Below are 13,693 nucleotides of genomic sequence, written 5' to 3' on the forward strand. Positions count from 1 at the left end.
CTTTCACATGGCCTCTTTCACCACATCCATAACATTTGAAGCTTGATGCGGAGCCTTGATTGTTCTCCTTCTTCTTCTTTAGGATTTTGCTTTCACTATTTGCCATTAAGCATATATTTTCTTCCTCATTAAAATCGCTTGAGCTTAAGGAGTTTGATGGAGAGCTTGAATCACACGGTGTCAACTTATCCACATCTATGACTTCATTATAACTAAGTCTTAAAAATTTCCACATTTCCTGTGCACTTTTATAAACATAAACTTTGAAGAATTCATTAGGGGTTAGTGCAGATAAAATTATATTTCTAGCCTTAAAATCAAATTGGGCTCTTCTATTTTCCTCAGCAGTGCAATCAAAATATGATTTTTCTACTTCTACACCATCAACTGTAATTTTTGGAATATAAGGACAATTTTGTACAGCTTCCCAGATGCCTCTGTCAACAAACCCCATAAAAATTTCCATCCTGACTTTCCAGAAGGCATAGTTATCTCCAGTAAAAAGTGGAGGTCTGTTAATGGAAGCACCCTCAGCATATACAAGGTTTTGATTGTGACCGGCCATTTTCGCAAATATTTTGAAAAACTATCAAAGCAAGCTTTGATACCAATTGTTGGTATCGAAGGGGTATGGTTCGAAGAGTATAACGCAGCGGAATTAAAACTCAGAGTAGCGTATAAGCGTGTTCAGTCACTTTTAACAAACAAGTTGGTCCTTTTTCGCAAATCAATTTTCTTTAAGAAAATTTATCAAACACTTAATATGCGTAAAATGAAATGAGTGTAGGGAATAGAAAAATCACACAAGTATTTTAATACTGGTTCGATTCAACAGAATCTACGTCCAGTCGTTAATCACTGTAAAAAGTGATTAACAGTTCCACTAAAACCAATCTCACAGATTTACAATAATTGAACAAAATATAAAAGAACCTTCCTTCGACGAGCGAACCGGAAGAAGACCACTCTGACAACTCGAAGAGAATCGCTCCGGCAATCGACCAACGATTCGCGAGCTTCTCCGTTCACGTGACCAGGCAGAGCACCTTGCTAACTCGAAGAGAGTCTGCTCCGGCTATCGACACGCGATACGCGAGCCTCTCCTTTCACGAGACCAGGCAAGGGAACTTTGAACAAAGCTTCTGAGAACTTTCCTCTGACAAACAATGTTCTATTAAGCTTCTTAGTTCAAAAACGTTGCCTCTGAAGTTTACAGAAGCCAATATATAGCCAATTGCATTGAATGCCAACGGTCAGATCCCAACTGCCACGAATAATCGATTATTGCAAGTGATAATCGATTATTCAAGTCTGTTATAGGTTTTTCAAAAAGTGATAATCGATTATANGAAGTGATAATCGATTATTCAAGTAAGACTTGTGATAATCGATTATTGCTTCATGATAATCGATTATTCTAGTACAAAATGCAAGTGATAATCGATTATAGCTTGTNGACTTGGAAAACTTGGTGCTTGGTGTCAAGATTTGAGAATTTTTCAACAACTTGGTTTGTTAGACTTATGGGCTGCAATGCACTCTTTAAATCCCCATATGACGACTAGTTCCATAATATAGGTGCAAGAAAATTTTTCAACTTGGTTAGTTTTCAAGGAATTAATGTTTCGTAGCGAAACATGGCGAAGTTGGTGCTTGGTGCCAAGATTTTGAAAATTTTGAAAGTCTTACTTTTTGGGACTTAGAGGCTGGAATGCAATCTTTAAATCCCCAAATGACGACTAGTGTCAAAATAAAGGGGCAAGAAATTTTTCAATTTGGTTGGTTTTCAAACAAGCCATGTTTGTTGGTAAGACTTGGCTATGTTGCTGCTTTGTGTGAAGATTTGTGAATTTTTAAACAAATTGGTTTATTAGACTTATGGTCTGCAATGCACTTTTTTCATCCACAAATGAAGGCTAGTGTTAAAATTTAGGTGCAAGAAATTTTTTAAACTGGGTTAGTATTCAAGCAAGCCATGTTTGGTGGAGAGACTGTGCAAATTTGGATCTTGGTGCCAAGATTTTGAAAGTTTTAGTTTTTGGGACTTAAAGGCTGCAATGCACTATTTAAATCCTCAAATGACGACAAGTGTCAAAAAAGAGGTGCAAAAAATTTTGAAATTGGTTTGGTTTTCAAACAAGTCATTTTTTATGGTAAGACTTGGCAAAGTTGGTGCTTGGGTTCAAGATTTGAGAATTTTTCAACAACTTGGTTTGTTAGACTTATGGGCTGCAATGCACTCTTTAAATCCCCATATGACGGCTAGTTGCATAATATAGGTGCAAGAAAATTTTAAAACTTGGTCAGTTTTCAAGCACATAATGTTTTGTGGCGAATCTTGGCAAAGTTGGTGCTTGGTCCCAAGATTTTTAAATTTTTGAAAGTCTTAGTTTTTGGGACTTAGAGGCTGGAATGCAATCTTTAAATCCCCAAATGACGAATAGTGTCAAAATAAAGGGGCAAGAAATTTTTCAATTTGGTTGGTTTTCAAACAAGCCATGTTTGTTCGTAAGACTTGGCTAAGTTGGTGCTTCGGTGTCAAGATATGTGAATTTTTAAACAACTTGGTTTGTTAGACTTATGGTCTGCAATGCAAATTTTTCATCCCGAAATGAAGGCTAGTGTTAAAATATAGGTGCAAGATATTTTTTAAACTTGGTTAGTATTCAAGCAAGCCATGTTTGGTGGAGAGACTGTGCAAATTTGGATCTTGGTGCCAAGATTTTGAAACTTTTAGTTTTTGGGACTTAGAGGCTGCAATGCACTCTTTAAATCCCATAATGACGACTAGTGTCAAAATAAAGCGGCAAGAAATTCTTCAATTTGGTTGGTTTCAAACAAGCCATGTTTGGTGGTAAGACTTGGCTAAGTTTGTGCTTGGTGCCAAGATTTGAGAATTTATAAACAACCTGGTTTGTTAGACTTATTATGGTCTGCAATGCACTTTTTTCAACCCCAAATGAAGACTAGTGTCAAAATATAGGTGCATGAAATTTTTCACCTATGTTAGTATTCAAGCAAGCCATGTTTGGTGGCGAGACTTGGCAAAGTTGGATCTTGGTGCCAAGGTGTTGAAATTTTTGAAAGTCTTAGTTTTTTGGACTTAGAGGCTGCAATGCACTCTTTAAATCCCAAAATGGCTACTAGTGTCAAGATACAGGTGCAAGAAATTTTTCAATTTGGTTGGTTTTATAAAAAGCCATGTTTGGTGCTAAGACTTGGCAATGTTTGTGCTTGGTATATGATTTTAGAATTTTTAAAAAACTTGGTTTGTTAGACTCATGGTCTGCAATGCACTTTTTTCATCCCCAAATGAAGACTAGTGTCAAAATATAGGTGCAAGCATTTTTTCAATTTGGTTAGTATTCAAGCAAGCCATGCTTGGTGGCGAGACTTGGGAAAGTTGGATCTTGGTGCCAAGATTTTAAAATTTTTGGAAGTCTTACTTTTTGGGACTTAGAGGCTGCAATGCACTCTTTAAATCCCCAAATGACGACTAGTGTCAAAATACAGGTGCAAGAAATTTTTAAATTTGGTTTGTTTTCAAACAAGTCATTTTTGGTGGTAAGACTTGTTTTGTTAGACTTATGAGCATCAATGCACTTTCTTAATCCCCAAATGAGGACTAGTTTCAAATTATAGGTGCAAGAAATTTTTCAACTTGGTTGGTATTCCAGCAAGCCATGTTTGGTGGCGAGACTTGCCAAAGGTTGTGCTTGGTGCCAAGATTTTGAAATTTTTTGAAGTCTTAGTTTTTGAGACTTAGAGGTTGCAATGCACTCTTTAAATCCTCAAATGACGACTAGTGTCAAAATAGAGGTGAAAATTTTTTTCACTTGGTTTGGTTTTCAAACAAGTCATTTTTTATGGTAAGACTTGGCAAATTTGGTGCTTGGTGTCAAGATTTGAGAATTTTTAAACAACTTGGTTGCATAATATAGGTGCAAGAAAATTTTTCATCTTGGTTAGTTTTCAAGCAAATAATGTTTCGTGGCGAAACTTGGCAAAGTTGGTGCTTGGTCCCAAGATTTTGAAATTTTTGAAAGTCTTAGGTTTTTGGACTTAGAGGGTGCAATGCACTGTTTAAATCCCCACATGACGACTAGTGTCAATATAAAGGTGCAAGATATTTTTCACTTTGGTTGGTTTAAAACAAGCCATGTTTGGTGGTAAGACTTTGCTAAGTTTGTGCTCGGTGTCAAGATTTGAGAATTTTTAAACAACTTGGTTTATTAGACTTATTATGGTCTGCAATGCACTTTTTTCATCCCTAAATGAAGACTAGTGTCAAAACATAGGTGCAAGAAATTTTTCAACTTTGTTAGTATTCAAGCAAGCCATGTTTGGTGGCGAGACTTGGCAAAGTTGGATCTTGGTGCCAAGATGTTGAAATTTTTGAAAGTCTTAGTTTTTGGGACTTAGAGGCTTCAATGCACTCTTTAAATCCCCAAATCGCTACTAGTGTCAAAATACAGGTGCAAGAAATTTTTCAATTTGGTTGGTTTTCAAACAAGCCATGTTTGGTGGTAAGACTTGGCAACTTTGTGCTTGGTATCAAGATTTATAATTTTTAAACAACTTGGTTTGTTAGACTTATGGTCTGCAATGGACTTTTTTTTATCCCCAAATGAAGACTAGTGTCAAAATATAGGTGCAAGATATTTTTCAATTTGGTTAGTATTCAAGCAAGCCGTGTTTGGTGGCGAGACTTGGGAAAGTTGGATCTTGGTGCCAAGATTTTTAAATTTTTGGAAGTCTTAGTTTTTTGGACTTAGAGGATGCAGTGCACTCATTAAATCCCCAAATGATGACTAGTGTCAAAATACAGGTGCAAGAAATTTTTAAATTTGGTTTGTTTTCAAACAAGTCATTTTTGGTGGTAAGACTTGGCAAAGTTAATGCTTGGTGTCAAGATTTGAGAATTTTCAACAACTTCGTTTTGTTATACATATGGGCTGCAATGAACTCTTTTAATCCCTAAATTACGACTAGTGTCAAAATATAGGTGCAAGAAATTTTTCAACATGGTTAGTATTCAAGCAAGCCATGTTTGGTGGCGAAATTTGGCAAAGTTGATTCTTGGTGCCAAGATTTTGAAATTTTTGAAAGTCTTAGTTCTTGGGACTTAGAGGCTGCAATGCACTCTTTAAATCCTCAAATGACGACTAGTGTAAAAATACAGGTGCAAGAAATTTTTCAATTTGGTTGGTTTTCAAACAAGCCATGTTTGGTGCTAAGACTTGGCAACGTTTGTGCTTGGTATCAAGATTTGAGAATTTTTAAACAACTTGGTTTGTTAGACTTATGGTGTACAATGCACATTTTTCATCCCCAAATTAAGACTAGTGTCAAAATATAGGTGCAAGATATTTTTCAATTTGGTTAGTATTCAAGCAAGCCATGTTTGGTGGCGAGAGTTGGGAAAGTTGGATCTTGGTGCCAAGATTTTTAAATTTTTGGAAGTCTTAGTTTTTGGGACATAGAGGATGCAATGCACTCATTAAACCCCAAATGATGACTAGTGTCAATATACAGGTGCAAGAAATTTTTAAATTTGGTTTGTATTCAAGCAAGTCATGTTTGGTGGCGAGACTTGGGAAAGTTGGTGCTTGGTGCCAGGATTTTGAAATTTTTGGAAGTCTTAGGTTTTGGGACTTAGAGGTTGCAATGCACTCTTTAAATCCTTAAATGACGACTAGTTTCAAAATACAGGTGCAAGAAATTTGGTTTGGTTTTCAAACAAGTCATTTTTTATGGTAGGACTTGGCAAAGTTGGTGTTTGGTGTCAAGATTTGAGAATTTTTCAACAACTTTGTTTGTTAGACTTATGGGCTGCAATGCACTCTTTTAATCCCCAAATAACGACTAGTTGCATAATATAGGTGCAAGAAATTTTTCAACTTGGTTAGGTTTCAAGCAAATAATGTTTCGTGGCGAAACTTGGCAAAGTTGGTGCTAGGTGCCAAGATTTTGAAATTTTTGAAAGTCTTAATTTTTGGGACTTAGAGGCTGCAATGCACTCTTTAAATCCCCAAATGATGACTAATGCCAAAATACAGGTGCAAGAAATTTTGAAATTTAGTACGTTTTCAGACAAGTCATTTTTGGTGGTAAGACTTGGCAAAGTTGGTGCTTGGAGTAAAGATTTGTGGTGGTAAGACTTTAACAACATGGTTTGTTAGACTTATGGTCTACAATGCACTTTTTTACTCCCCAAATGAAGACTAGTGTCGAAATATAGGTGGAAGAAAATTTTCAACTTCGTTACTATTTAAGTAAACCATGTTTTCGTAGCGAGATTTGGCAAAGTTGGATCTTGGTGCCAAGATTTTGAAATTTTTGAAAGTCTTAGTTTCTGGGACTTAGAGGCTGCAATGCACTCTTTAAATCCCCAAATGACGACTAGTGGCAAAATACAGGTGTAAGAAATTTTTAAATTTGTTTGGTTTTCAAACAAGTCATTCTTGGTGGTAAGACTTGGATAAGTTGGAGCTTTTTGTCAAGATTTGAGAATTTTTCAACAACTTGGTTTTGTTAGACTTATGGGCTGCAATGCACTCTTTTAACCCCCATATGATGACTGCTTGCAAAATATAGGTGCAAGAAAATTTTCAACTTGGTTAGTTTTCAAGCAAACCATGTTTGGTGGTGAGACATGGCAAAGTTGGTACTTGGTGCCAAGATATTTAAATTTTTGAAAGTCTTTGTTTTTGGGACTTAGAGGCTGCAATGCACTCTTCAAATCCCTAAATGACGACTAGTGTCAAAATACAGGTGCAAGAAATTTTTAAATTTGGTTGGTTTCAAACAAGTCGTTTTTTGTGGTAAGATTTGGCAAAGTTGGTGCTTGGTGTCAAGATTTGAGAATTTTTCAACAACTTGGTTGTGTTAGACTTATGTGCTACAATGCACTCTTTCAATCCCCATATGACGACTACTTGCAAAATATAGGTGCAAGAAATTTTTCAACTTGGTTAGTTTTCAAGCAAACCATGTTTGGCGGCGAGACATGGCAAAATTGGATATTGGTGCTAAGATTTTGAAATTTTTGAAAGTCTTAGTTTTTGGGACTTAGATGCTGCAATGCACTCTTTAAATCCTCAAATGCTGACTAGTGGCAAAATACAGGTGTAAGAAATTTTTAAATTTGGTTGGTTTTCAAACAAGTCATTTTTGGATGTAAGACTTGGATAAGTTGGTGCTTGGTGTCAAGATTTGAGAATTTTTCAACAATTTGGTTTTGTTAGACTTATGGGCTCCAATGCAGTCTTTTAACCCCCATATGACGACTACTTGCAAAATCTAGGTGCAAGAAATTTTTCAACTTGGTTAGTTTTCAAGCAAACCATGTTTGCTGGCGAGACTTTGCAAAGTTGCTACTTGGTGCCAAGATTTTTAAATTTTTGAAAGTCTTAGTTTTTGGGACTTAAAGGCTGCAATGCACTCTTTAAATCCCCAAATGACGACTAGGGTCAAAATACAGGTGCAAGAAAATTTTAAATTTGGTTGGTTTCAAACAAGTCATTTTTGGTGGTAAGACTTGGCAAAGTTTGTGCTTGGAGTAAAGATTTGTGGTGGTAAGACTTTAACAACATGGTTTGTTAGACTTATGGTCTACAATGCACTTTTTTAATCCGTAAATGAATACTAGTGTCAAAATATAGGTGCAAGAAATTTTTCAACTTTGTTAGTATTCAAGCAAGCCACATTTTGGTGGCGAGACTTGGCAAAGTTGGATCTTGGTGCCAAGATTTCGAAATTTTTTAAAGTCTTAGTTTTTGGGACTTAGAGGCTGCAATGCACTCTTTAAATCCCCAAAGATGACTAGTGTCAAAGTACAGGTGCAAGAAATTTTGAAATTTAGTACGTTTTAAAACAAGTCATTTTTTGTGGTAAGACTTGGCAGACTTGGTGCTTGGTGTCAAGATTTGAGAATTTTTCAACAACTTGGTTTTGTTAGACTTATGGGCTGCAATGCACTTTTTTAATCCCCATATGACGACTACTTCCAAAATATAGGTGCAAGACTTTGCAAAGTTGGTGTTTGGAGTAAAGATTTGTGAACTTTTTAACAACATGGTTTGTTAGACTTATGGTCTACAATGCATTTTTTTAATCCCCAAAGGAAGACTAGTGTCAAAATATAGGTGGAAGAAAATTTTCAATTTGGTTAGTATTTAAGCAAACCATGTTTTGGTAGCGAGATTTGGCAAAGTTGGATCTTGGTGCCAAGATTTTGAAATTTTCGAAAGTCTTAGTTTCTGGGACTTAGAGGCTGCATTGCACTCTTTAAATCACCAAATGACGACTAGTGGCAAAATACAGGTGTAAGGAATTTTTAAAATTGGTTGGTTTTCAAACAAGTCATTTTTGGTGGTAAGACTTGGCAAAGTTGGAGCTTGGTGTCAAGTTTTGAGAATTTTTCAACAACTTGGTTTTGTTAGACATATGGGCTGCAATGCACTATTTTAATCCCTATATGATGACTACCTCCAATATATAGGTGCAAGAAATTTTTCAACTTTGTTAGTTTTCAAGCAAACCCACTACAAGAAAATACTCATTTATCTGCAGATTATTACATACGGATTTAAATCCCTATGTAATGCAAATATTATATATGGATGATTTATACGAATCCCCGTATGTAATGGAAAATATCACTCGCCCAAATATGTTTCCCCTTTACTCTCGCGCTCCTTTCCCTCCCTGAATTCACTAAGACGCTCGTGCTCCCTCCCTCTTGCAAACCCATCTCACTCTCACCGAATCATTTCATCATATTCTTCCTTCAGTTTCGCTCTCTCTCAAGCTTCGTCATCTTTTTCATTCAATCTCGCGTTGCACTCGCACTCCCTCCCGCTCGCTTAGTGACACAGAAGATCTTATAGGGTTCTCAAGTGCAAACCTTTCTTCTAGGGTTTTTGGCCAAAGCATGGAAGGAGAGTGTAGAAGAAGAAGAGACAGATCGAAGAGTGGCTCGTTGCTGACGCCAAGACCAAAACCCTCTTCGAGCTCCAAANATTTGTTTAGTCTAGTATTTGGTTTAGCATTTTCACTTTCTGGACTCGATTTTAAAAAAATAACTGCAACCTGACCAGAGCTCCAAATGTTACGTTTTATATATCAAATGAAAGATAATTGAGTCTACTTTCCANGAAAAAAAACCTCATCTCATTTAGAGTTCTGTAGAAAAAGTTATGGTTAAAACATTGAGCAAAGGTCAGAGCTGTCTAGTTCCAGCGTGAATTTTCGTTTTTACTGTTTTAATTTCATTTTCGTGCATGGTGAAACCTTTCACAAACTCCCCTTCGTGGTTGACTTGATTCTGAACCGCAGTTGGTCCTTGAGAGACGACCTAGGGGTCACTCCCTAGCTATACTGCATTTCTAATATGCAATTAAATTTGTATGGGCCGCGACACCCATCAATGTGGTAGCCAAATTTTGCAACAAATACTTCCCACAATCCAAAGTTAACAAAAGGAAGTAGGAAATCTCATCTTTCCAGCAGGATTTTAGTGAGACATTGAGTCAAGCTTGAGATAGATTCAAGGGGCTACTGAGGAACACACCCACTCATGGGTTTGATGAGCCTATAGTCCTGAACATGTTCTTGGGAGGACTGAGATCCCAAACCAAGTTGATGTTGGATGCCTCAACTAGAGGAAACATTCGATGGAAGACACCAAAAGAAGCCCATGAGCTAATTGAGAACATGGCTACAAATGACAGTGAATTGCATAATGAAAGGGGTCAAGAAAAAGGTGTTTTTCAACTATAATCTCAGGACGCCATCTTAGCCCAAAACAAGATAATGACCCAACAACTTGACATTCTCATGAACAAAGTCTCTTAGCCGTAAGAGCTTCAAAATGTGTCACACGCCCAACATCAAGGGTGTGAGTTGTGTGGTGGAGAACATACAAATGGTCAGTGTGTTAAGCAGGCCAATACCCAAGAAGATGTGAACTATATTGGTAATCAAAACTGACAAAGTAACTACAACCAAAGGTTGGAGACCGCACCCAAGCATGGGCCAAGGACAAGCTGGGCCATCAAATAGACCACCACCACAACAATACCAACCTCACCCTTCTCTATCAAACAAGACTTCTAAGTTGGAGGATACTCTCCATCAATTCATGCAAGTCTCCATATCCAACCACAAAAGCATTGAAGCTTCCATTAGGAACTTGGAGATCCAAATGGGCTAATTGGCCAAGAAGCTAGAAGAGAAGTCTAACAAGAGTTTTGGAGCTAATATTGAGGCCAATCCAAAGGAAGAATTGATACAAGAAGGTCTAGCACCATAGGACCTATCACAAGAGGGATGGCCAAAAAGCTTCAAGATGAGTATTCTCCACAAGGTCAAGTACTTTTTGCTATTTTTGGATGGAAGCTTGGAGACCAAGGAGATGATACAAATTTGCCAAAACATGGAGAAGGGTAAAGTGGACATTTCTACACAAAGGGGGGTGTGCTTAGCTTTCCATGGGGCGACATTAGTAATTGAATTTCCCCACATGTAAAACTCATTTGTCACATGCTTCATAAGGCTTTCTAGAAGCCAAGCATCTTTAACACATGTTGAATTAGTTTGATCTGAGAATTCCTTTGGTGAGGCCGAGAGGTTCATCTATAAAACCTCTTGGCATAGCTTGTATGAATACTTTTGGATGATAGTAAGAAATCTCTGCTCAAATGCATTGTCAATTCTCCTTTCCAAGAGTCACTCCATGCTTTGTTTCCTCCCCTACAACTTCCTTCCATGTGTGAGGGTCGTCTGAGTTGTAGCCACACCATACAAAGCCTCCTTCATTCCATTTAGCCATCCTAAATCACTCTCTTCCGCTGCCATATCCAAACACCTACGTTGCAACGTCTTCTTTGCTGCCAGATTCGGAATCAGCCATGGCACAGCTTCTACCGAGGCTACCGAGGCATAGCATGAACGTATCAAGTGGTATTCAGAGCTAGGATGATCTGCAGCACGATCCAACTAAGTCATTTTTCTTTAATTCCATACTGTCACATCTTTCCCTTCTTTGTTTTTCGTTTGATGTGTGTACTGTTCCATTGATTTCTTTCCAGTTTCCAGTTTGCGTTTGAGTTTTCTGTTGAGCCAGCTTTTCTTTGCTTTATTCTTCTCATTTTATTCGGCCAGATCTGTGCTATTGAGTTTTTAATTTTCAGATCTTATCTAGTCATGTTTGGTCATGTGTTCAATTGTTGTTTGTTAAATTTCTGAGTAGAAAATTGGTTTGGCACAACCTTATTGTTTTTGATTGAGTTTTGTTCAAAAAGAATCACATAAAGAAGCAATGATCTAAAGAGCTTCTAAGATTCAACGTTGCATTACAGTGCATTGATCATTGGAACAACCGGAATTTGTTTGTATTAAACTGTTGAAATGGTTTCTGCATTTTTCTGTGAATCTGTTTGAGTCTGAAATTGGTTCTGCATTGCCATGAAGTGATTGTGCTGTGATGGTGAAATTGTTTACCATATGAACAGTGATTGGCTTAAGTCAATTGAAGTGTAGCATCCATTTACACTTCTAGCAATCCATTTCTGCAGTTGATCGTACTGCACTAGATTAGTTGTGTCTGGTTTGTTGAATTTCTTTGCTGTTTTAAATCTGTCCAGCCTTCAATACTCACTGGACTTCTTAGATTTCTTTTCTTCAAGTTTTATTCAAGTTGTATAAGCTGTCCAGAACTGATAAATCTGTAATCAGTTCATTTTGAATCATAATCTGAAAATTTGGATGGTGAGTGGTTGAAATTTTGATGTTGAGAGCAACTTGTATGGTGAAAATTTGATTTACACAGTTTCAGCCTCTGCTGCCAATCTATACATGTTATTTTTGGTCAAACAAACTTCTTTAAAGAGCCAAATTGAGGATCCAAACATAGTTACTGATTCTGTGAGATTTGGTTGCTGAAATTTGACAAATCTGGTGTTAAAAGGCAACNAATGCTTGTGAGGCTATATATATAAATGTAACATGGATTATTGAACAGGTCACGTATCCTAATATGATGGAGTTTTTTGAGAATCTTGGAGTAGATATGGAATTATCANACATGTCTTTTTCTGTTAGCCTAGNAAAAGGTCGTGGCTGCGAATGGGGAAGTAGAAATGGTTTGTCCAGCTTGTTTGCACAAAAGAGGAATGTACTGAATCCTTACTTCTGGCAAATGATCAAGGAAATTGTCAAGTTCAAAGATCATGTCATTAGGCAAGTTGTTACCTACTTCTATCTGTTAAATGCTTCAAATTTTGAACTATATAGAAGTAACTGCTACACTCAACTTTTCTTTTGCATTGTTAAATTTCCATCTTTCCTTTGGTCTTTGATTGCCAGTGAACCGAGGAATAATAAATCATACAAAAAATCACCAAATTGATATGCTTTTTCTTTCTAGGAGTTACATATCCAGAGAAACAACTGGTATCCCAATAATTATAGCTTTGGATAAAATTGGCCATAGTTCAGCATTCACTTCCCTACATAATTGAATTTGAACTCAACCGCATAATGATGAAGTTGAGAAAAAAAACCAAGTATACCATATAGTAGTCTTCTTGTTATTGTCCTGAATAACTGAACCCTGATCATTTAGTTGGCTCTGTCTTTTCAATTTTCCCATGCAGCTATCTTGATATGCTTGAGAATAACCCAGATATTGACCGCAATGAGCCTCTGGAGGAATTCATCAAGTCAAGGGGTTACTCAGAATTATTTCAGAAAGCCTATCTTGTGAGTTCAATGTTGTTATATGTATTTTCTACATATATATATATCATTTCTATGAGAAGTGTATATGTATAATATCCAATGCCTTTAGATTCCAATTTGTTCTTCTATCTGGTCCTGCGCTTNTGAAGGAGTTATGAGCTTCTCTGCTTTCTCAGTGCTTTCGTTCTGTCGCAACCACCATCTACTTCAGGTAGTAACACAATAGACTCTTTTCCAGATTTATGTTCTGCCATATACTATAGTTCTACAATCCAAAATAATTAAATATAAGACCTCTCTGCAGCTCTTTGGCAGACCACAGTGGCTAACTGTAAGATGGCGCTCACAAAATTATGTAGAGAAGGTGCTATTTTTCTATTTTCATACTGTCTTAAATTTACAACTACATCACTTGGAGAGACATTTTCAGTGTCTCTCATGCAAGAGATCTTTCAACTTGTAAGTTATAAATCAACTTTTCTCACTGACTATTGTTATAAAAATCAGGTCGAAGAAGAGCTTGAAAGGGAAGGTAATCACATGATAACTAACCGTGAGGTTCACTTGGTTTCGACAACTGAAAAAGGTGATTGAGTAATCCATTTCAACTCCTTCCTCTTCACAGAGAGAAGGTGAATTCAATATGATTGATTGGCATGCACATTGCCGTTTTTCTAATAATAACTATGTAATTCTTGCTATTCTAGTGACATGGTTAGAGAAATTATTGCAGGATGTGTTGTGTACTGCAAAGATGGTTCTGTAGAAGTGTTTGATGGATGCATATTGGCAGTGCATGCACCTGATGCCTTGAGATTATTAGGAGATGAAGCAACATATGATGAGCGAAGAATTCTTGGTGCTTTTCAATATGCTTACAGGTAAAACATCCATTCTTATATTTCAAATTGTAGTCGTTATATTTACATTTGAAGTATTGATCTAATGC

At 36.8% G+C, this 13,693-nt stretch overlaps 1 protein-coding gene across 1 annotated transcript in view; it reads left to right on the forward strand.

Annotated features, from left to right (window-relative positions):
- The first annotated feature begins 12,028 nt into the window (after positions 1-12,028).
- LOC106778651 overlaps positions 12,029-13,693 on the forward strand; it is a 5,635-nt gene continuing 3,970 nt past the window's right edge. The window contains exons 1-6 of the mRNA XM_022776269.1: positions 12,029-12,243; positions 12,660-12,765; positions 12,854-12,955; positions 13,049-13,108; positions 13,252-13,330; positions 13,478-13,625. Coding sequence (XP_022631990.1) covers positions 12,041-12,243; positions 12,660-12,765; positions 12,854-12,955; positions 13,049-13,108; positions 13,252-13,330; positions 13,478-13,625 — 698 coding nt within the window. The 5' untranslated portion in view covers positions 12,029-12,040. The remainder of the gene's footprint in view (positions 12,244-12,659; positions 12,766-12,853; positions 12,956-13,048; positions 13,109-13,251; positions 13,331-13,477; positions 13,626-13,693) is intronic.

The sequence above is a fragment of the Vigna radiata genome, unplaced genomic scaffold, assembly GCF_000741045.1.
Source record: "Vigna radiata var. radiata cultivar VC1973A unplaced genomic scaffold, Vradiata_ver6 scaffold_505, whole genome shotgun sequence".
Classification (NCBI taxonomy): Eukaryota; Viridiplantae; Streptophyta; class Magnoliopsida; order Fabales; family Fabaceae; genus Vigna; species Vigna radiata.